The following is a 23,369-nucleotide window of genomic DNA, read 5'->3' on the forward strand; positions in this document are numbered from 1 at the left end:
CCTGCAATGCAAGGCTTTTGATTCCATGATCCTCTGCGTCCCTTCCAACTCTTGTGTTGTTGTTGTTTAGTCGTTTAGTCGTGTCCGACTCTTCTTGACCCTGTGGACCAGAGCACGCCAGGCACTCCTGTCTTCCACTGCCTCCCGCAGTTTGGTCAGACTCATGTTTGTAGCTTCGAGAACACTGTCCAACCATCTCATCCTCTGTCGTCCCCTTCTCCTTGTGCCCTCCATCTTTCCCAACATCAGGGTCTTTTCCAGGGAGTCTTCTCTTCTCATGAGGTGGCCAAAGTCTTGGAGCCTCAGCTTCACGATCTGTCCTTCCAGTGAGCACTCAGGGCTGATTTCCTTCAGAATGGAACTCTACGATTCTATGATTCTGTTAGGGAGAACTTTCTGATAGTAAGACAGTGGACTGGACTCCCTTGGAAGGTGGCAAACTCCCCTTCTTTGGAGGGTTTTTAAACATCGTTTAATTGATGAACTAGTGACTTCAGCAGGTGGTTATTAAAAAGTCCTTAAGAGTAGACTTACTTGAGCTATACGTTGTATACAGGAGATTCTGACTAAATATTTGGAAAAACTTTCTGGACAGAGCAGTTCAGCGGCGGAACAGACGCCAACGAGAGGTTCTGGACTCTCCTTCCTTTGGAGGTTAATTTTAAGCAGAGGTTGGATGGACATCTGCCATGGATGCTTTAGCCGAGATTCATGCATTGCAGGGGCTTGGAGTAAATGGCCCTTGTAGTTCCTTCCATGATTGTAAGTCATCTTGTTGCAGCCATTGTTCTCTCTAAACTTCTTTCATTTCTGAGATGGTAATCTGAGTCTTAAGGCTTAATAGCTGCTAGACCTCTTTTGTACATAATACTGCTTACAGGGGTTGGGGAGGAGAAAGAGAGAGCACTGGCCTTTTTCATGGCAAGATTTATCTTGGAACTATGACTCTAGGGTGAATGTTCCTTAAAACAACTCACACTGCAATTCTAGGCATGCCTACTTAGAAGTTCCCCTATTGCAACCTTAAGCTCTCCTTTTATAAAAAGCCTCGAGGCTAGAAAGGTGTGTGGCTATTATGCTGCCATGCCCTGATAGTTAAAACATATCCATCCAGATACCAATTGCTGGCAAACCGACAGCAGCCTCCAGGGCATGGAATAAAAATATTTTTTGATCTAACTCTTGTGTTGTTTCAAGGTGCATTCAAGTTTCATCTCTCTCTGTCTATATATATGAATCATAAATCATAGAATCATATCTTCTACATTAAGAGAAGCTGGCAGAGGTGGGAGGGTGGGAAGTAGGGAGGTACTGGCCCAGAAATGCCATGGGCACTGATGCCATGGGCACAGTGCTTGGCACTGATTCTGAAATCACCTCTTCCCATCAGCTCCAGCCAGCATGGCCAGCGGTTAACCCTCAATGAATCACAGAATCATAGAGTTGGAAGGGACCATGAGAGGGTCATCTATTCTAGTCCAACCCCTTGCAATGCTGGAATCTTTTGCCCAATGGGGGGTGTGACCTCAAACCCACAACCCTGATATTCTCATTCTCTACCAACTGAGCTATCCCAAGTTATAGTCAACCAACATCCTGGAGGGCCACTCATGGGTATACCGGGGGTGGGGCAGGGAAGGGCAGCTGCCCCCTCCCATATCAATAAAAATACATAGCTAACTGAGGTTCTGTCCCCGCCCCAACAAATGGCCAGCCCCACCCCCCAACAAAAATCCTGGTTATGCCCATGGGGCCCCTGGTCATTATTTATAAATTCGAAACTCCACATGTAGATGTGCATATGCAAAGCTTATGAAAAACTGCACAACTCTTTTTCCGCGGGGGAAACAGCAGTGCGCAAGTGGTCACCCTATTCGTTCTTGCCTTCATTAGCTTTGCAGGTGTCCAGTGGGAGAAATATAAAATAGCCTGCAACCTGTTTAAATAATTATTTAATAACCTGTTTAAATATTTAGGGGACAAGGGCTCAACAAGAAAGATCTGGTTATGTTTAGAATGATACCACATAGAGAAATGCTCCCTGATACCAAGATGAGGGAATACTTTGGAATGCAGATAGAGATAATTGATAAGAATAATGATCTGTTGTGAACTTGACGGAAGTGTACAATAGATGAGCTTTCCTGTTTTGGTTCATCTTCCTTTTTCTTTTTTTCTTTTCTATTTTCTTTCCCATAGTTGCTTATGTTCTGTGCCATGTATTTTGATATTTTTGTAGGTTTTTTTTCATCATCATCATTATTATTATTAAGGAATTTTCTTTTGTAATTTTGGTTGTCTATATTTATATGTATTTGTTTGAAGCAAAATAAAAGTATTTAATTAAAAAAAAATAGCCTGCAACCTACACATGGTTTACGTTCCAGGGATTGTGCCTAAAGTCAAAATCAGAAAACTGTAGAGCTGGAAGGGGATCCAAGGGTCATCTAGTCCGACCCCCTGCAATGCAGGAATCCTGCCCACAGCAGTCCCTGGGTGGGCTCGAACCACCAGCCTTCTGGTTCAGCCGGATGCACTGACTCCTTGCCGAAACCTACTGGGTCCAATGCTGGGTGGGACTGCCAAAGTCATTTCCCCCAGAACCATGCACCCATTCTGCTCCCTTTTATTTCTTTAGCCACGGGCAAAAAAAGCAGAATGTGCGTAAGTTAAATGCATGTTAAGTTATGGGCTTACTTACTGACTGTGCTGCAACTAGCATTTTCCCAGGGTCCCTGTCAAGGTGGAAAAGGCAGTGTATGAATGAATAATATAATTAGTTCCCGTGTTTTTCTCCTTGCAAATAACGGTAGAGAAGAGACCCACTCCATTTGCTCTCTGGAAATGCCGAGAAAACTACATCTCCCACAAACCCCCTACGGGAGACGCGCAGTGCACGCCGGGAGCTACGCCGCTGCCCCAGTGTGGCGCTGAACGACGGGAGCCCTAATACCAAGGAACCACTCTACACCAAGCGAAAATGAACCGCCACACCGCATAACGCGCCGGCCTTACAAGAGTGGCGGGCCTGAAGGGCCTCGCGGGCCGTTCCCGAGCCACAGCGGCCCCCCATTGCCAATCGCGGGCCTTCGCGTCGCGGTGCACGATGGGAAGTGTAGTCCGCTAATTGTTGGAAGGACGGGGGGGGCCTCCGCCAAACGCGTCACGGGGCGTCCGCGCTGAGCGTATTGGGAAAGTGGCGGCGGGCCGCACCGACGCCGTCTCCCATCGTGCACCGCGCCGCGGCCTGATGAGGCCTCGTTCCGGCTCTATTGGGCTTTGAGACGATAATGGATATCAGAGCGAGATGGGCGCAAGGTTAAGTCTCGCTTGGTTTTCTGGTGGCTGAGCGGAGTCTGCGACACTCCCCGCCCTGCGGCTCTGTATGACCCTCTTGGCTTCCCGTACGGCTTCCTTCCCAGCCTCCTCCTTCGCCTCACAAGAGAGTCATTTTGCTCGCGTCTCCGGATAGGTCAGCCGTCTTCGCGCGGGGGACGCTGGGAAACGCAGTCCTTCCCTTGCTCTCTGCGCTGGGGAGTCCAGCCGGGCTGTGCGCCGAGTGACTCCATCTCCCGTCCTTCCTCGCGGCGGCCGGCTAGCCGTGCGCTCGGCATCCTGGGACTCGTAGTCCCCTGCCTCTAGTCGGCTCCGGGGCGTTTCGGGGCCAGAAGACTCCATGTCCCAGCATGACCTTCGGCAGGAGGCCGAGCGGCCCGCCTCCGCGGCGCCGCTTGTGGGAAATTGAGTCCCGCCTCCGTTAGCGGGTAGCGAGGCGGATGGTGTCCGGGACTCCATTTCCCATCCGCTCCCGCGACAGGGCCGGGCTGGGCCGGCTCCCGAGCCGCCTCAGACGGAGCCAGCCAGCCAGCGCGGCCCCCCTTCCCTTTTCCCCGGTCCCGGCCTCACCATGAGCAGCGGCAGCGCCGGCTCTTCCCGGCCCCGGACGAGCTCCTTCGCAGACCCGTCAGGCGGGGCTCCCGCCACGGCGCCCGCCGCGCCAGGCCCCACCTCGGGGGCAGCGCCGGGGGGGAAGCCCGGGGGGGCTGCCGGGCCTGGGCCGGGGGGAGGCGGGACCAGCACGGCAGTCGGCTCCTTCCCGGGGCTCAAGCTGGGCCGTAAGTACCGCCTGGGTCGGGGGTGGCAGTGGGGAAGGGGGAGGGGGGACAAAGAAGGGGTGGGGGAGGGGAAGGGGTGGCTTGAATGAAATCGACCAGAGGAAGAGGAGAAGGGCAGGGGGCTGGGCCGGGGGGAGAGTTGGGAAAGGGCGAAAGAAAAGAGGGGTGCTAGGGAAGTGGGGGGATGGGGGGGGGATGGGCGAGAGCTTGGGAGGCGGGGACAAAGGAGGGGGAGATGTGGGGAGAAATGGGACGAGGGGGAGTATCTGAGGGTGCTCAGCCTTTGGGGTGGCTGGCATAGGGTGGTAGGGAGGAGTCTCCGAGAGCCACACCTGCCCTTGAGGGTGGTGCCAGTTTGGGGGGCTCCGGAGGTTTAGGCAAAGGGAAGCGGGGTGGGGGGACGGGGGTCCTACTTGCCTCCCTGGGCTCCTTTGGGAGGAAGGGTGGGATAGAAGCCTAACCAATGAATGAATAATCGAGGAGGGGACAGGTTGGAAATGTGCCCCTTAGGTTTGAGGAGGTGTGGGTTTATTTTGGAGGGGTTTGCTAACGGGCACCAGCGCAGGAGAGAGCTGGGTCACTTGGCACCTCAGAGTGGTGGTGCAGAAGGAAAGTTGGCCTGGGTCAGTGCAGGGAGAATCTGCAAGGGTTTGAGGTTCTCAGCTGGTGGGACCAGGACTCTGGGAAAAAGGCTATTTGAGGTCAGCAGCTGGACGAGTGGTCCAGAATTATACTGGTGACGTCAGGATGAAATCATTGAAGCCGGGAGGTTAGTAAGGGTAGCCAGGGGTGTTCATTTCCATGGGGCTGAAGGAGGCAGCCTGTGACGGCTGCTGGAATTGTCTGAGCTTTCCTTAGCGCCAATCTGGTGCTGGGATGAGCTAGTTTGCGTAGGAATGACACAGTGCCCTCCAGGAGGGGGTTGCAGTGAAAGATGGGCTGGACCATGAAGGGGAGGGAGAACGACTAATGCTTGGGTGAAAGAGCAAGGAGAATTGGAGCAGGGTCTGGTTGCCTGGTAACAGGCAGTTCAGAATGGGCGTGGCTGTGGCAGCACAGGTAAGGCAGTGCAGGTGTGTGGTTGAAAGATAGTGAGGGGCGGAGGTGTTGGGTGGAGGGAGGCTGGACACTGAGAAGGGAAGCAATGTGCAGCATGAAAATTTAGGCTTTTAGGGGCACAATCATAATTCCATCAATTAGCAATGGCACTTTGAGAAGAGTGGGTGTAGACCAAGACCCTCTAAGCCTCCTAATCTCAAAGGATATTTTATGAGTTTTGCTGTCCACCCCCTTTGGATTACCAGTTGGGAAAAGGACAACCACCCCACCTAAAAATCAGGTTTTGGATATGCAGTTGCTGGTCCCTATTATCAAGTGCTTTGTAAGGTTTAGCTGTAGCGTAGGGAGTTACGATGTGACATTTTTTTGGTTACTCGTTTGGGTTGAGTTAGGAATGTTGTGTGTTCGGCACCAGCTGTTGGGTACGGGTGTGTAGGCCATTGGACTCAGTGATGAAGCAGCTTGGGGGTGCTGAGGGTCACCTAATGGTGTCCTATTTGGAGCCTGTTGACATTGTGTTGTGTTGGGGAGGGTGTGGATATGTGTTTGGGGAGCGGAAGTCAAGTGGTGCTTGAGATTTCCGCAGCATCTGGAACTCTCACCCCTTTCCTCAAACATTCCCCTTCTTCCAGGAGATAGCGGCAAGGTGACCACTGTGGTGGCCACGCCAGGTCAGGGCCCCGACCGCCCCCAAGAAGTTTCGTATTCTGATATCAAAGTCATCGGCAATGGGTCATTTGGGGTCGTGTACCAGGCCCGACTAGCAGATTCCGGGGAGCTGGTTGCTATCAAGAAGGTGCTGCAAGATAAACGCTTCAAGGTGAGTTGAAAGGGAAAGTCTGTCAATGTGTCTTGCTGATTTCGCCACTTGGGATTCTGTAGCTCATCTCGATCTTCTTGCTTTCAGAACCGAGAGCTGCAGATCATGAGGAAGCTGGATCACTGCAACATCGTTCGCCTGCGGTATTTCTTCTACTCCAGTGGGGAGAAGGTACGGACAGGGGAAGAAATGGAGAATGGTTTGTTCAGAATGTCTGGCAACATTGGTTCCTGTCCATTGGCCACTCTTGTTGGGGCTGATGGGAGTTGGGGGGTCCAGCAACATCTACAGGGCTGCAGATTCCTCACTCCTGAGTTAGGCTGAGAGAGCAGCTGTGCTAAGGCAGCCTTTGCCTAACTGGTTCCCTCCAGATGTTTTGGGCTACAAGTCCCATCAGTCCAAAGGGGAACAAAGACTATGCTGAGGTCATTCATTCAGCTCTACGGCCAAATGGGAATTTGAAGCTGGGTGTCCTCAGTCCTAGTCTATTTGCTATGCCCTTCCATTCTGGCTCTTTTATATCAGAGGGTCCACTGGGGAAAGGTTTACGGCGAATTTGGATGATTTAGCAGTATGTAGTTCACATGATTGGCATGATGAAAGCCGCAGTCGGATTGTCGCCACTTTGTTCTTACTCTATACAGGGTAGTCTTACTCTGCTTTGGTAATCCGAAGTGGCAGTAGCTGTTAAGTTGTGTTCCTTTGTGCTACTTCCTAAATCCTGGCTGTTGGGGTACAGGCAAAGCTAACAGTGATAACAAAATTGAGGCTTCTCTTAATTGACCTCTTTGTTTCCAGCCCTTTGGTGTTTTTGCCAAGATCTAATTGAGGCGCATCTCATCAGAGCTCAGCTACAGGATGCGTTTTCATTGCTGGAGCTGAACTCAAGAGCACCTGGAAATAGCAGAATGCCTTTGAGCATAAATACGCAGCACTTAACTGCTGAGGAAGCAACAGCTGCCCTCTCTGCACCTGGGACTTGAGTTCTGCCTTCCTGATAAGCGGGAGTATGCAACACATTTCTCTTTTTTAAAATTAAGCCCTCATTTTTCCTGTTGCGCTTCTATCCTTTACTGCTGCAACCATATGAGCTCTTTATGTAAAAGTCCTTTTATATTATATGAGAGTCTGTATATCTTTTCGAGATGAAAGCTGGGGTTGGGGCAGTCCTAACAGGTGTATCTTCAGGGCTCCATGTTGCCCACTGCCATTTGTAAGGTGGAGTTGGTCTGGAGGTTCCCTCACTTCCCTCTTCTTCACAATCTGTTGCAGAAGGATGAAGTTTATCTTAATTTAGTCCTGGACTTCGTGCCCGAGACGGTCTATCGCGTGGCCCGGCACTTCACTAAAGCCAAACAGACCATCCCTGTCATCTATGTAAAGGTGAGTGTCACTCCTGCTTCAAAATGTTCCATGCCCAAGAAGACGGTGGCACCCAGGCCCACATTTACACATTGCAATGAACCAAGCCTTGCTCTCTCTTCCCTCCTTGCCTAGCAAGAGTGAGAACAGCAAAACAGCATCCCGGACTTAGCATTGCGTCTGAACTCGGGGTTGTTTTGCTCAAACTAAGATCGGGAAGCCAAGGACGAACCTTTGCTTCACGTTTTGGGAGGAACCAGCTGAATCAGGCCAAAGGCCTATCTTGCTGAGCTCTCCATTCTCACAGGGGCCAACTGGATAGGAAAGCCTGCAAGCAGGACTTCCCACCTGTGATTCCCAGCAGCTGATATTCAGAGGGGCAATTATTATAACCCCACCGCATCTGTAAGAACTTGATCGTTTAGTGTGGCAGCACCAACACGTTGGAACTCCTTGCCTGTTGCTTTCGGGCAGGTGCCTTCATTGTATTCTTTACAGTGCCTGCTGAAGGCATCCTTATTTAGATAAGCCTGCCCAGATGTTTAGAAAGTTTGCATGAGTTTTAAATTGTTTTAGTCTATTCTATTGTGGCTTTAACCTTCTGTGTGTTTTAAATTATGGTTATAAATCTTTTAGTGACAATTTTATTGTTTCAATTTTTGTTGTTGAGGTTTTCTTTCTATAATCAAGTGGTATATAATTTTTATGAACTAAATAAATAAGCAGTCATCGTAGCTAGTCCTCCATGGAGTTGCCTAGAGCCCTGTGGTTCTTGGATGAAGGGTGGTGTATAAATTTAGTAAATAATAGTAACTATTATTATTATTAATTAAAAACCTACTTGATTGAAAGTTGAGGTTTCCTGGAAGCAGGAGTTGAGTGCCCATAATGTCATATTTTGCATTCTGTACAACAACAACACATGCAGAGTCCTGGGTGTAATGAATGCTTCAGAAGTTATGGCTGCGATGCAGACAGACAAGGCCCATTATGGAGCTGCTGTTCCTGGTTTCAACAAAGACGTCCTGGAAAGATGGCAACGGCCAGAAGTTGTCTTGTGCCCTCTACATCCTTTGAAGGGGCAAGAGCTCCCCATGCGTTCCCATTTTAATGCGTAGAATCGGAAGGCTCTTTCTCGCCTCCTCGGGTATTAATAAAGTCAGTTGGGATCTCCCATCATTTTTGAAAGGTTTATTTGAGTAACACGGATCAAGAACGTGCACCTTCATTGAGTTTGGAATCAAACACCCCTATTTTAAAATTAAATATCCCTGTCGGAAAGGGATGATGAAAATATTATTTTGATTTATCGCCTGCCTTTCACCCCAAGGTTAGCTTGTAAGGAAAAATAAGTGTTGGGACCTACCCCCTTCTCTGATTTTAAATATGGCATGTTATGTCGCAGGTGTGTGGGACCTTGGGGCCTTCGGATGCTATTGCATTACAACTTCCTTAATCTGTAGCCATTTGCCATGTTTGCGAGGGCTGATGGGAGTTACAGTTCATCAATACTGAACGACCGAAGGTTTCCCCCTACTTCTTATATAGGAAAGGGAAAACCACTATGCTAACACCCACTGATCCCAGTTTCCATCAGCCCCAGCCAGGCGGCTAGTGGTTAGGGACGATTGACATTATAGTCCATTGTTTTTTTAATTTAACGGAAAGGGCTTTTAAGTAGTGCTGTGCTCTTTTTACTATCTGAATTTTAATAGATCTGTTTATATTGTTTTAATACTATTATAGTTTTAATTGCTTTTTAACTAGTACCTTTTATACATTCTTCACCTTCTGTGTTTTATGTGATGTTTTAATTTGTGTAAGCTTCCTTGAGTCCTGGTCTGGGGGAAAAGGAGGGATACAAATAAATATAATAATAGTCCAGAAATATCTGGAGGATTAAAGGCTCCCCAGCCCTTCCCTGAGGCACTCGTGTTGCCCCTTCCCAATCACAGCTATCTTTTCTCCTCCTTTTGCTAACCTTTCTGAGTGAATGGGGTGAGGTTTTCATTTTTCATTTAATACTTTCTTACTTGCCCGTTCCCACAAGGTCCAAGGATGGGTTACAATGATAGGATATGCAATTTGTAAAAAACAAAAAAATCACTATAACTATAAAGCATGAAAAGTTGTTCCGAATGGTACAGAATAACAGACATTTTTGTCTCTAGCTAATTTTGAGACTCCCATTAACTATTTTGCATTTCCAAAATACTATATGTGTACATTCATATAAAGCTGTCTCATACTGAGTGCAGCTACAGGTCCTGTAGCCCAGTATTATCTTGTCTGACTGGCAGTAGCTCCCTTTGAGGGCAGAGAAGGGTCTTTTTCTGCTCCTTCTGATGGGATGTGCTGTGAATGGTCCCTTGTCTTTGTGCAGTTCGTCTGCTGGTGGGGTCTCCCTATCAATAGCGAATAACATCTGCTTAAGGATCTCTACTGACCTATAAAATGTATCTTAAACGTCAATAGACTTCTCTTCCTGATCCCACCCCTTTTCTCAGTTAATTTTGAATTTTAATGGCACTTCCAGTCCTTTGAAAGCTTCTCCATAGATGAGGTTTCTGTGGTTCTGTTTTCTTCAATTACTGCTGATTTTGTTTTGTTGGCAGTTTGATTTTATTTGGAAGCAGCCCTGAGTTTGATTTTCTTTTATCCTAGAAAGGCTGTGTGTAAATAAAATTGTTACCATGCCACAAGTCACTGTAGCTTTTCTGATTGTAAAGGTAAAGGTACCCCCGACCATTAGGTCCAGTCGCGGACGACTGTGGGATTGCGGTGCTCACCTTGCTTTATTGGTCGAGGGAGCCGGCGTACAGCTTCTGGGTCATGTGGCCAGCGTGACTAAGCCGCTTCTGGCGAACCAGAGCAGCGCACTGAAACGCCGTTTACCTTCCTGCTGGAGCAGAACCTATTTATCTACTTGCACTTTGATGTGCTTTCGAACTGCTAGATGGGCAGGAGCAGGGACTGAGCAACCGGAGCTCACCCCATCGCGGGGATTTGAACTGCTGACCTTCTGATCGGCAAGCCCTAGGCTCTGTGGTTTAGACCACAGCGCCACCAGCGTCCCTTTTTCTGATTGTAGGGAATCCTGATAGGAATGGGAAGGTTGGGTCAGACCAGTGACGCATTTTTTCACCCAACAGTGGCTAAACTGAGGTTCATGGTTCTGACGTGGCAGTGATGCCCATTTGTGTTGTTGAACCACGGTAGCTGGGAGTTAGATGTATATTGTAGTTGAATGTGGAGATATGGGGTTGTGGCAGAAGGCTCTTTAAGCCGCCAGAGGGCCCAGTGAACAGAAAGGTGGAGGGGGATGTGATTTTGTTGATTTCCCCTCATGCTCCCTCTTCAAATCTCCTCCAGTGGGTTGGGGGACTCTTTGAACACTGGAGCTGCAGGAAAAAGGGGAAATTTACATAAATCACCTCTCCCCTCCCTTTCCCATTCACAGAAGCTTCTGCTGGATCAAAGAGCCTTTCCACAGTTGGATACAACCCAGTGCTAATTAGTTCGTGTGGATGACAGCCACTGATGAGAATATTATGCATTTGCAGAGTGCCGCCGTTCAGGGCAAATGCAGGGAACAACACGTCCCTGTGCCACAGTCTATTTTGCACTGAGGTTTCTAACCCGCTCTCCCCACCCCAACAATGCAGATGCTCAAAGCGGCTAACAAAATGCAGGCAAAATAAAAATAAAATATCAGGATAACAGCAGTCCAAATAGATGCATAACTGCAACACACCAGAAACAGAATTTTAAAGAAAACGCCTAGCTTTTGGTGGTTGCTGCCAGAAGACGGCTGTTTGGTAATCAATATGTGAACTTTGGCCTTCTTGAATGGGATACGTGTGTCTGCCTGTTCTCTTTGAGTTTTTCCTCTCCTCTTAGGCTTCTCTATCTGGCCTGCTTTCTTTCCCCCTGAGACTGCTCCCTCTGTTGGCCTTCCCAGACATCTGTTTTCACCTCTGCTGGACATTGGCCTTTTACACACACCTACACACACACACACACACACACACCACACACCCCTTCCTGAGATTCTCTGATTAGCCTTCAGTTTAGTATCGGAGCAGTTTAGCAAATGGCAGCAGGACAGTCTTCCTCTTTCCGAGCCCTCTGTGACATTAGGGAAGCCCCATGGGCTGCGCCTCCACCGTAAATCTTTTAGTTCAAGGATGGAGAACCTGTGGCTGCCTCCAGGTGTTGCTGGACTACAACTCCCATCATCCATGGCCATGGGAGCAGACCAGCTTGGGCTGATGGGACTTGGAGTCCAGCAACACCTGACGGTGGCCACATCCATAGGGTTCCCATCTTTGGCTCCAAAGTCACATGCTGACGGCCATTGCATCATCCATGGCATTAAACTCCATCGGTTGGTTATACGTTGAGCCTAAAGTGCTTTCCCTTGCTTGCATTTTTAACTTGCTGCATCCCCACCCATGACTGAACCAAGGTCTCTGAGTGAAACACCTCTGTACGCATTATATCATTTAAGTTACTGTTTTAACCTAAATGTCGTCTCCCTCTCCCCCAACCAGGTGTACATGTACCAGCTGTTCCGCAGTCTTGCTTACATCCATTCTCAAGGCGTGTGTCATCGGGACATCAAACCCCAGAACCTACTGGTGGACCCCGACACAGCAGTACTGAAGCTTTGCGACTTTGGCAGGTGAGAGAGGCATGGAAGCGGCTGTTCCCAGCACACACGCCCCCGTAGAATGGACTTCGGCCCTTGTGTGATGGATTTACAAATCACCCTGGTGTTCCAAATACACATGTAGACTTGTTTCTGTCCGTGATCCATAATTTGCTCAAAATATTCAGCCAAAGGTTTGCTTGGTTATTTCATACCCATATGTGCGACTCAACTTCTGCCGCCTCTCATGCCTCCTTTTCCCCTGTTGCATAGCTCCATCATTCTACAGGCCTCAGATGATAATAATAATAATATTTTATTTATACCCCACCCACTCTGGGCGGCTTTCAGCAAGAAAATTAAAAATACAATAAAACATCAGATATTAAAATGAGGTTTCTCCACCGATTAGATCCTTCCTTCCTTCCTTCCTTCCTTCCTTCCTTCCTTCCTTCCTTCCTTCCTTCCTTTCCCTTCACATTTTTGACTGATCTTTTCCCTTCACCAGTTTGACCACCCTGTGACATCTCAGGGTGGAAATGGAGACTCGTAGACTCCAGTCTTTTAATCAACAAAGGCTGCAGCTGGCTGACATAGTTAGTTGGGTTTCTGAGTTCAGGGTGCAGGTTTACATACAATTTTGTGTGTTTTGTGCAGGGTAGATTTGATTTAAATCAAATCGATTTAAATCACGATTTAAATCACTAGTCAGTAAGACTTGATTTAAATCTTTTTTTACAGAAAGACTCATTCTTGCTGGTATAATCTTAATATTTACAACCAGATGAAGGTTTCATTTTTGGAATAATAAATTTTCAGAGTAGTTTTACAATTATATCAAAAACTGCTGATTTGGTTATACTATTAGAAATACATAGACAGATAATTATGAAATTATTGTGAGGTTTAATAAGTTAACTTTCTATTTGGACAACTTTTTCTGCTGTAATTTATTGGAAGGAGAAAAATAATCATTTCCTTAATAAAAAATTTTATTTAAAACAATAACATAGCATATGTATCCGTGTTTGCTAACTGATGTGGTTAAACTTTTTTTAAAAAACAAAACATTAGACTGAAAAACTTAAAACAAATCGTTATTTCCTGATGAATAATCTTTGGACTATAATGTAACTTAAATAGAAAACTATCTTTAAATTTTTTTTCCTACAAAAGCATTTTATTTTTAAAAATCCAATTTAAATTTTAAAAAATCCAATTTAAATTAAAAAAACACCCTGATTTTTTTTTTTTAAAAAACATTGATTTTTATTCACCCTGGTTTTGCGGTCATAGACCATCTTTTTCCTCCCTTCCCTTTCATCTTACAATGACTGGCAGCTTACCTTGCAGTCGACGAACTTCTTGCTGCTTTCATAACTCACTGAAGCAGCTACTTGGTGTTGTTTTCTGCTGGTTGACCTTTTTATGGGTAACATCTTAAACCTGCTTTGGGCCCCTGCTTCTCTCATCCTCATCAGCCCTCTGAGATTGAGAGAGGAATAGCCAGCCCAAGGTCACCAGTGGCAGTTTGAACTTGGGTCTCCCCAGTCCTAGTCCAGCACCTTAATTATTACACTATGCAAGCTGCTTGGTTAATTCGTTTAATTGATGAACTAGTGACTTCAGCAGGTGGTTATTAAAAAGTCCTTAAGCAAAGAGTAGACTTACTTGAGCTATACGTTGTATACAGGAGATTCTGACTAAATATTCGGAAAAACTTTCTGACAGAGCTGTTCAGTGGTGGAACAGATGCCTATGAGAGGCTCTAGACTCTCCTTCCTTTGGAGGTTTTTAAGCAGAGGTTGGATGGCCATCTGCCATGGATGCTTTAGCCAAGATGCCTGCATTGCAGGGGGTTGGACTAGATGACCCTCAGGGTCCCTTCCAGCTGTAAGATTCTATGATCCTCACAACAATCCTGTGAGGTAGGTTAGGCTGAAAGAGGGAGGGAGAAAGTGCAGCTGGGTGAAAGGTCACCCACTGAGCTTCAAGGCTGAGGAGGCGTTTGACCCCAGGTCTCTTAGTCTAACACTATACAGTGGTACCTCGGATTACAGATGCTTCAGGTTGCATACGCTTCAGGTTGCAGACTCCGCTAACCCAGAAATAGTACCTCGGGTTAAGAACTTTGCTTCAGGATGAGAACAGAAATCGTGCTCCGGCGGCGCAGCGGCAGCAGGAGGCCCCATTAGCTAAAGTGGTGCTTCAGGTTAAGAACAGTTTCAGGTTAAGAATGGACCTCCGGAACGAATTAAGTTCTTAACCAGAGGTACCACCGTAACTCAGTTCTCAAAGGATGTGATGTGCCACGCTGGTGTGGCAGGAGACGATAGCAAATGTGGTGGGAAGATTCAAGGACAGTCAAAAGAAACATTCAAACCTTTCAGTGTAGTACAGTCATACCTCAGGTTACAGATGCTTCAGGTTGCGTTTTTTCGGGTTACGGACCGCCGAAACCCGGAAGTACTGGAATGGGTTACTTCCGGGTTTCGGCAGTCGCACAGCGCCGTTGCGGATTGCGAACGCTGTGGGTTGCGAACATGCATCCCGCACGGATCACATTTGCAACCCGAGCGTCCACTGTATAGTATCTTTCTTTTCTCTTTTTGCAGAATACACATAGATATCTTTTCACAATGAGAGCAGGAGCATCATGTGATGTTGAGGAGAATCCCAGTTGTGTTTTCCAGTATATTTCTTCTCAGTGGCACAAGCAAAGTTTTATTCTGAAAGAATGGCCCATAGAAAAAAGTTTGAGAACCACCGCTCTAACTGTTTTTATCACAGCCACCCATATTCTGTTTCTCTTTTCAGTGCAAAGCAGTTGGTGCGAGGAGAACCCAACGTTTCCTACATCTGTTCCCGCTACTATCGTGCTCCCGAGCTCATCTTTGGAGCCACAGACTACACCTCAAACATAGGTGAGTGCCTGACCCCACCCTTGCATCTTGCATCTCTGTGGGGTTCAGACGCCTCTGCAGAGTGAATGTCCTCTCATTGTAACAAGTGAGTGGGACCTGGTGGCTGACGGAAGAAAGCTTTCCTGAATTCTGTAATGCCCCGAAGAGGTGGATGCCTGAAACGTCATCCATTGTGAGATGCAGTACGTCCCAGCTGGCATTATGTCGTAAAGCAGGGATGGGGAGTATGTGGCTCAGCAGATGTTGTTGGACTCCCCACCCCATCAGCCTCAGAGGTTGTGGTCCAAGAACATCTGGAGGACCAGAAGTTATCCATCCTTGCTATAAGGAAGCTGCCTTCCAGAGTCTGCAACATCTAGCTCATTGCTGCCAACCCTGACTGGCAGTGGTTCTCCAGAGTTTCAGACAAAATACTCTTACTAGCTGGATTGGAGATGCTGGAGGATCTGACCTAGGTCCCTTCCACATGCGGAGTTTGTACTCTACTTCTGATCTGTGGCAGGAGTCTCTTCTCTCCTCTGCCCACCCACTGCTAAAAGGAGAAAGTTGAGGACTTCCACTTCTAGGCATGGGGTGCTGCTTCCCTCCCAGGAGGCCAGCTTTCAATGAAGTCCCCATCTGCTTCCTTCCTAGATATCTGGTCTGCTGGCTGTGTGCTGGCAGAGCTGCTTCTGGGGCAGCCTATATTTCCTGGGGACAGTGGAGTGGACCAGCTGGTGGAGATCATCAAGGTAACAAATTGATCCTTTACTCTTTCTCGCTGGGCCGCTCCAGCTCAAGTATTCAAATAGACACTCTTGCGGTTTTCAAACATCCTTCAGGAAACTACTCTTGCCTGGTGAACCCTGTGCATTGCATATGAATTCTGGTGTGCCCCTGCTTGGTTTGTGTGGGTTATAGTCACACACCTCGCCTTCATGCACAACCGATGTGACAGAAGACAGGTGATGGTGCACAAAATGTATTGGGGTGGGGGAAGCGGTTATCGCCCTTGCTGATCTTGTCAATGAGGAGCCACTGAAAAGAACTTGAACCCCATCCAGAACACAGTTTGAAGGCCACTGGTGTACTCTTTCCTATGCTATAAAATGGACATACCTGCTTAGAAAGGGTTTGTTACATCAAACAGAGGACTATGGGTCATCCTTCCCTTCGTGACAGGAGCGAGCCAGCAGTAAATCACACTGAGCAAGTTGGAGTTAACTCTTTACTAGTGAGAACAGGATCTGTACAGGCATGTCAGGCCTAATGAGCGCAGCAACTCATCTCTGGCAGGTCTTGCCCCATGAATCCATTGCTGAGACTGCCTCCCCACAGCTGCCTAGGTTCCCTCCTCACTAGGGTTTTCCCCAAGCAATCTGAGACTGCACCTGCGTGAAGCTAACTTCTCCGCCCTCTTCATGCCTCTCCTGGTTCTGGGAGACGAGGAAGGGGAGCTAGTTTCAGCGGGAGGGAGAGACACCTCTGCCTCTTCCCCAGCTGGACTCCTCTCTGCCTCTTGGCCTCCCTCTTCTGCTTCTGCTTCAGATTCTGCACTTGTCTCTGCCACAGACTCTCCCTGCTCACTAAAGCCTGTTACCTCTTCAGCTTCTGACACCTCCTCTTCCCAGTCTTCTCCCTTTTCTCCCTGATCACTCATCGTTGTCCCACCACCACTACTCACCAGTTTCTGAGCCTTCTTCCTTTGGGGTTTCCCCAGCTGGCTCCTCCCACCATCCCTCTGTGTCCAACCAGTCTGTGACCTTTCATTTGGACAGAATTCCTCCCATCCCATCGAGATGCCAGTAAGACATTGTGGGTAGGGGAGGAGAACTGAGACGTCATCCTGACATGCTTTGTGACTAGAATACATTTCCCTTCTGTGACTGTTGAGTGTGACAATCCCCCCTCTTCTTTCTCTCTTCCTCTCCCTTCAAAGGTGTTGGGGACACCAACGCGAGAACAGATCCGAGAGATGAATCCCAACTATACGGAGTTCAAGTTCCCCCAGATTAAAGCACACCCCTGGATAAAGGTAAAGATGATGGGGGAAATGCCAGGGTAGGTGGAGGTTCCTGAGAATGCTGTCGTCCTGTGCTCAAAGTGCGGGGAGGCTCTTGCACAGGCTTGGGAAATGGCATCTACTACTCTGGATCCCTGTCTCCCCACTCCACACATGGTGGGCCAAGCTGGGCAGGTGGGTGGGGCTGCCCACTTGTCAATCAGCTGCCATCACAACAGCATCAGGTGATTCCCACCCCGCTGCACAGAGCACCATTCTCTGCAGGCCCCAGCAGCTGGCCGATTGGCATGCCTGCAATCCTCCTTCTGGTGCAGCTATACCTTTACCTGCCCCACGCTTGACACTGCATAATGCTGGGTGTAGTGCAGGTGGGCCCAGTTAGGCCTGAGGCTTCCCCATGGCTGCTCAAGGGTATCATTAGAGAGGGACACTTTGGGGAGTTTTAGCTGCTTGGGGAGGCTGTGGCACAGGTTTCGCTCTCCGTTACCCTGTATGTTCCAGAGGTTCCTCCTAATTGCTTGTCATTGATAACTTGAACCCACCAGTTAGGCTCTTACCTTGTGAAGCAGCAGGAGAAAAAATATCATTCCATCTATGTCAGCATTTCCCAAACTCGGGTCTCCCACCTGTTTTTGGACTACAGCTCAGGAACTCTAGACCCAAAACAGCTGGAGATCCAAGTTTGGGGAACGCTGCTGTGTGACAGCAAATACCATATTTTTCTGTCTATAAGATGCCCCCATGTATAAGACGCCCCCTATTTTTGGGGACTCAGATTTAAGAAAATGGGGGGAGATTTATCCGTGTATAAGACGCCCCCTAGTTTTTGACATTATTTTTTAGGGGGGAAACCTACATCATATACACAGAAAAATACAGTATTTACATATTTATCCCACCATTCTTTATGAAGAGCTCAGGGTGCCAAAAAAGGTCTTTATCCTTACAGCCAACCTGTGAAGTAGGTTAGAGAGCGAGGGAGAAAACAAGAGCGATCCTGGTGCAAGGTCACCTGATAACCTTCAAGACTGGACAGGAGCTCGAGCTCCGCTATCCCTAGACCGGCTACATAGCTCTAGCCACTATGTCATGCTGTCTTTGAGAGCGTACACTACTCTCTTCAAAACTTTTACCGGGGACTCCGGCAGTTCTCTGCTTAAAAGTCATGGGCCGTGATAAAGGTGGGCATATTGCAGAAAATGCACATGTGAAACTTGTTCCTTTGCATGCAACTCAAGTAGCATTTTCCAAGTGGACGGGGAGTGGAGCTGCATTGCATTGTGGATGACCTCTGGTGCCCCCCATGCCAGGTGTTCAAGCCCCGCACGCCGCTGGAGGCCATCTCGCTGTGCAGCCGGCTGCTGGAGTACACGCCCGCCACCCGCCTCTCCCCACTGGAGGCTTGCGCCAACAGCTTCTTCGATGAGCTGCGCGAGCCCAATGCTCGGCTGCCCAACGGCCGCGACCTGCCCCCCCTCTTCAACTTCAGCCCTGTGGGTAAGTGGTTGGCATCTTGGAAAGCAGGCAGAGCGGTGGGGCCGAGGGGGGTGTCAGGCAGGGGGGGCCTATTGTCAGGGTCCTCAAGGAAGCACAAAACATTTGCTAGAGAAGACTTTGGTGCAGGTTAAATTCCATCCCCAGATGTGGCCTCACTGAGCCAGGAATTGAGTGGATGCTTTTGAATGTTGATTATTCAGTTTACTCTGCTACTCCACAGTGTTTCTTTTGCTGCTTCATTGTCTTCATCATTTTGGGTCCTTGTTATCCTTGCTTATGGGTCAGTAATGTAAAGCTCGTCCCCCAAGATGGTTGTTGGCAATGGAGTGCGCTTCTGGGGGTGAAGTGCTGTGTTAGCAGCACCAATGGGACCTCCCTGGGGTGCAACCCTGAGCAGTGTGCATGGAGGTCTTAGACTGCCCAGATGATAAGACCCCCCTCTCAGCCTCGCTGATGTGTTCCAAAAGAAAGCAGAGCAATGTTTGGCACCTGCTTGGTTGCAGGAGTTGCTGGAAAGAGTTGTACAAGGTGCTATCCAACAGCCTTAGGGACTCCGCTCCAGATTTGTGCAGACTTTTTCTTCTTCTTAAGATATCCTGTGAGGCAGCAGAGGTTTAAGTTCAGAGTTTCCTTCTTGTAGATGGGCTCCCTTCCCAGGTTGACACTCCCCATTTGCCCCTCACTTCCTTCTAAAGCACGTATAGAAACCACCTCCTTGACTGTTAGACCCACTATTGTTCCACTCTGCTGGAGCCTGTTCCCTAACTCACTCAGGGTTTGAGACTCAGTGCCACGTCGTACTCCATGTATTCTCCACAATGGAGGTAGCTAACCTGTCCCTACTCCCCGTGAGACTCACAGCATCTCCCCACACCAATATTCAATTAGTGACGTGGTTAATAATTCTGTGGGCCTCAGCGAGCTTTCTCCCATTTTGGATTAACTGTTTGATCAGAACTTTAGCTCAACCCTCTTAACAGCAGTTTGGAACATCTGGGAAATATCTGAAACACCCCCCCCCCTATTTTTTTTCTTGTAATTTTGGGCTAGAACTCACTTCATCAGATGCATGAAGAATGATCATCCCTTGACAGATACCTGTGTGGCTGATCCAGTCTCTCTTCCCTTGCAGAGCTATCCATCCAGCCAGGGTTGAACACAAACCTCATTCCACCACACATTCGATCCCAGGCCAGCTCGGTGGGAAGTGTGCCTGGCTCCACAACTTCGCACAGTGAGTGCCTTCATCCTCTTGAGATTTGGCGCGAGAACAATCGTGGGCTTGGGTGGGTTGCTCCTTTCAGGGGCGAATGGATGCTCAAGTAAGGCCGCTCTGATGCATTCTGGGAACGGAGTAGAGGGTTCAGTATTACGCCTGAGGCCTTTCCTTTCTCTCTTTGCAGGTGAGGGGAGAATGGGAACCGACAGGAGCCAGGTGACGCCCGGGGACGGAGCAGGACCCATCGCCAACACATCCTGAGGGGCTGCTGGGCCGGGGGGCAGGTCCCCTCCACTTACCCCCTACCCTCCAGGCCACCCACATGGACTTCTCTGAACTGTGAACGTGGGGGGGTGGGGAAGCAACGGTGTGGCCTGGGGGATCATGTGGAGCTTGCCTCCCGTTGGCCAGTGGGGAGGCCAATCGGAGACGAGACGGCCACGGGGAGGGGGAGGGGGCGGAATTCCCTGAATCACTTCGCGGTTCCCTCCCATGTTGTCCCATGATGCCTCGGCACGGGGAGAGGGCAGAAAAAAATCCCATGGCTTAAGGGCTCCCTTTTTCAAAAGCAGTCAAGGTTGGTGCCTCTGGGGAGGGGGAGAGACCCAAGAGCTGCCACCCCACCCCCATTTCTCCCCTCCCACCTTTCCCAAGGATGGCCCAGTTCGATTTTAACTTGCTCTTGTTTTTAACATCCCCGAGGGATACAAAAAATGTTTTATTTCCAGTCTCATGTCACCCACGCTCTCCGAAGTCCAACCCTGTGGCCCCCTCACACCGGTCTGGTCCCTCACTGGGTGTCCCTCTCCCACCCCAGACCTGTCTGCCTCTGAAACACGGATGCTGTATTTTTAAGCGGGTCAGTCTTTCCCCCCTTTTTGTTTTCTTATTAACCCCAATAAAATTCAACTTGTCACTTTCAGGTGGGGAATTAGGACCGTTCCCCTTCCCTGAAAGGCCTCCCTCCCCTCCTCATTTTGCTGGCTGTGCCTCCACCACAATCTCTTAATGGGAACAAGAAACTCCTATCCCCCTTGCCTTGGACTGTGAGGGGGGCACGGCCAACTGCACCTTCCTCTTCCAACCCTCCCATACGTCATGGCACCAGGATTTCTTGTGGGAAATCCTCCCCACCCCTCCCTTGCCCTCAGTACAGGCTGGCGTTGGGAGCTGTTCCTTCCCCAGGCAGGTGGATAAATTTACAGCAGAGCTTGCTCTGAGTTTCAGCCGTGTCTGCTCCCCAGCACCGCAAATCAATGATGTGGGGGGATGAGGGGGGGGGGTGTTCTCTCAAAGCGGGTGGGAGGGGAGGGAAGGAGAAGACAAGTTTTAATTCCATGCCCTTTCCCTCTCCTGCTGTAAATACATCTCTTCTTCCCCCATCCCTCTCCCTCAGTGGCTTCACCATTCTCCCTGTAAATAGATTATAATTTTTTTTTCTTAATGCAACGTTGCAATGATTGCCCCAAACCCCATTTCCCTCTCCATCTTCAGATCGCTCTAGGATTGAAGGTCCCCCCCTGGGGAGCCAGGGTGCAGCCTGTGGATAAATTCCCCCCACCTCCCCATGCCCATTCCTCATCACTGCCCCCCCTCCCTTCCAACATTGTGTGTTAGTTTCTTTCTTAGGTTTTTTGGCTGTGTACAGACATCCGGTTCAATAAATTATTGGCATGAACGGAAAGAACGGCATGGAGCTCCTTATTATGGGTTGGGACAGGGGAGGGTCTTGGCAGTGTGGATGAGCTGGGAAAGGCAGCAGGGTGAAGCCACTGGCAAGGAGGGAGATTCCTGGTGGTTAAATGTTTGGTGCTGCCAACCAGAGGCTTCCAAGCTTAACTGTCATATGACCGTGGCTTCCCTATGCTTAAATGTCCCCTAAGGTAGGGACTGAGAATTGTGTGCCATAAGCATGGAAGCAGGCTTTGGTAACTAAAGCTCCATTGTCAATAAGTGTTGGACGTCGCATCATAGAATTGTAGAGTTCGAAGGGACAGCGAGGGTCATTTAGTCAAAACCCCTGCCATGCAGGAACCCACAACCCTGAAATTAAGAGTCTCGTGCTCTGCCAGCTGAGCATACAAAGCAATTTCCACACAAGGAAAGACTTGCAAATGCGGCACTGTTTTTGTTCAGTGTTGTGCATGTGCTATGGACCCAGGAGTAGGCACTTCACTATCATTGCACATGATGACCCATGCTTTAAGCATTCCCGCTAGTTAAACTTGAAGCCATTTCTTCACTGATGTACGCAAGGAGCATTTGTGTTTCCTCAGAACTCCAAATCCTTTTTGTAGCTTGTTTCTCTTGACACTGTTCCCTCAGGGTGAGATCAGAGGCCTCAAGCTTCCATGCTGCACTCCCATTGCAGAGAACACTGAACGACCAAACAGCGAGATTCTGCAATTATTTGCAATTACTCTGCCCAGTCTTTGAGCACCGAAGCCCAGGGATTAACTCAAGTTCAAAGAACAATGCAGTTTCCTGATTTTGTTGCTGATGTCTCCCATGAGGGAAGTGAGCACAGGAGCTTAGGCCTGCTTGTACCCTTTTCCTGGAGATAACCTTAGCCTTCATGCCACCTTTCTGCATAATTGCACACTTGGAATACTATTTTAAAAAGAAAAAAACTGCTCCAAGGCTACAAGTTGGTTCCGCACCCAGCTGCAAGTGGCAGTGCTGGATTTCCTGGATTCTGCATAACTTTTGTGGGGCAAGAGGGAGAAGTAGGAAAAACTGTGTCCCTTCAAAGTATTATAAATTTGTCTGCAGTAACACCAGTGCCTAGATATTACATTCACATAAAACGTGTACATGCTATAAAGAACTGTGGCCTCACACCAACAAATGAATATTAAATTATTAGTGGGGGAAAGGCCTTTATTTAGTCCATCAGTTTCACAAGGTGGTACCTCAATGTAACTAGTTAATACTCAGTTTTGTTAGCATGAATCTTCGCAGCCTGCCACCTGTGTGTTCCTGGGCCGATTAAAATGTTAACTATTTAGATTTTGAAAACCTGGCTCTGAGTTTGAAATGACCTTTTAAAATATGGCTAATATGAGCTCTATATGTTTTCCTGTCATAACATGTCCACATGCCCAAACCAAGTGTCCTGATGCCCAAGGATTACATCTCACATAGGGCTCATCCAGACTACAGCTTTCCCCCAGGGAAATTGACATTTACCACTGAAACGGAACAAAATTCAATTGGGTTTTCCAATGATTGATGTTTCTTCCAATTCAGCACTAAATAGCAGGTTTTCTCAGGTAAAGTGGCAGGGCAAATAGAAGATCGCTCGGACCTGTACCTCAAAAGCATGGGACAAGCCGAAGTGTAGACGATAATGTCTTGGCAAGCATGCATTTTTCACCATCTGTAAACTTAAATGTAAAGAACCCCCCCCCCCGCTTGCTGTTGGGGATACCACTAGCCTTCGTGGAGTTGAAAATCTCTGCATGTTTTAAGCTGTATGTTGCTTGTGATATCTAGGGGCCCAGAGGCACAAGAAGGCTACAGTACTGCAACAAGGAAGGGACGAGAACAGATTGCAGGGATAAGGAACCAGTGTCCCTCCAGATGGTGAACTAAAACTACCATCCCTGAACATTGTCCCTGATTCTGAGAGGTCCCAGCACAAAAATTAAGCCAAAAGGCTTTGGGTATGTTCCACTCTGCAGTAAATGGGACAGTGGAAGGGTAGCTCTATAGTGTGTG

General features: G+C 48.5%; 1 protein-coding gene across 2 annotated transcripts; it reads left to right on the forward strand.

Moving 5' to 3' along the window:
• Positions 1–3,275: 3,275 nt before the first annotated feature.
• Positions 3,276–22,667, forward strand: GSK3A (glycogen synthase kinase 3 alpha). Of its 2 annotated transcripts, none has more exons than XM_028742323.2 (11): positions 3,276–3,318; positions 5,807–5,994; positions 6,082–6,165; positions 7,267–7,377; positions 11,910–12,040; positions 14,825–14,931; positions 15,565–15,662; positions 16,850–16,945; positions 18,244–18,430; positions 19,563–19,664; positions 19,834–22,667. In XM_028742323.2, the coding sequence occupies exons 1-11, from the start codon at positions 3,291–3,293 to the stop codon at positions 19,908–19,910; spliced, it is 1,209 nt and encodes a 402-aa protein (XP_028598156.1). In that variant the 5' UTR covers positions 3,276–3,290; the 3' UTR covers positions 19,911–22,667. The 2 variants fall into 2 exon arrangements, with proteins under 2 accessions (XP_028598156.1, XP_028598155.1); XM_028742322.2 differs by lacking the exon at positions 3,276–3,318 and adding an exon at positions 3,678–4,115.
• Positions 22,668–23,369: the final 702 nt, after the last annotated feature.

The sequence above is a fragment of the Podarcis muralis genome, chromosome 7 (assembly GCF_964188315.1).
Source record: "Podarcis muralis chromosome 7, rPodMur119.hap1.1, whole genome shotgun sequence".
Lineage (NCBI taxonomy): Eukaryota > Metazoa > Chordata > Lepidosauria > Squamata > Lacertidae > Podarcis > Podarcis muralis.

Excerpts from the sequence above, each read along its gene's own strand:
- GSK3A (XM_028742322.2), top strand. The coding sequence starts at position 3,908 with ATGAGCAGCGGCAGCGCCGGCTCTTCCCGGCCCCGGACGAGCTCCTTC. Across the intron at positions 5,995-6,081 it reads TGCAAGATAAACGCTTCAAG|AACCGAGAGCTGCAGATCAT; the intron begins GTGAGTTGAAAG and ends TCTTGCTTTCAG. Across the intron at positions 12,041-14,824 it reads AAGCTTTGCGACTTTGGCAG|TGCAAAGCAGTTGGTGCGAG; the intron begins GTGAGAGAGGCA and ends TTCTCTTTTCAG.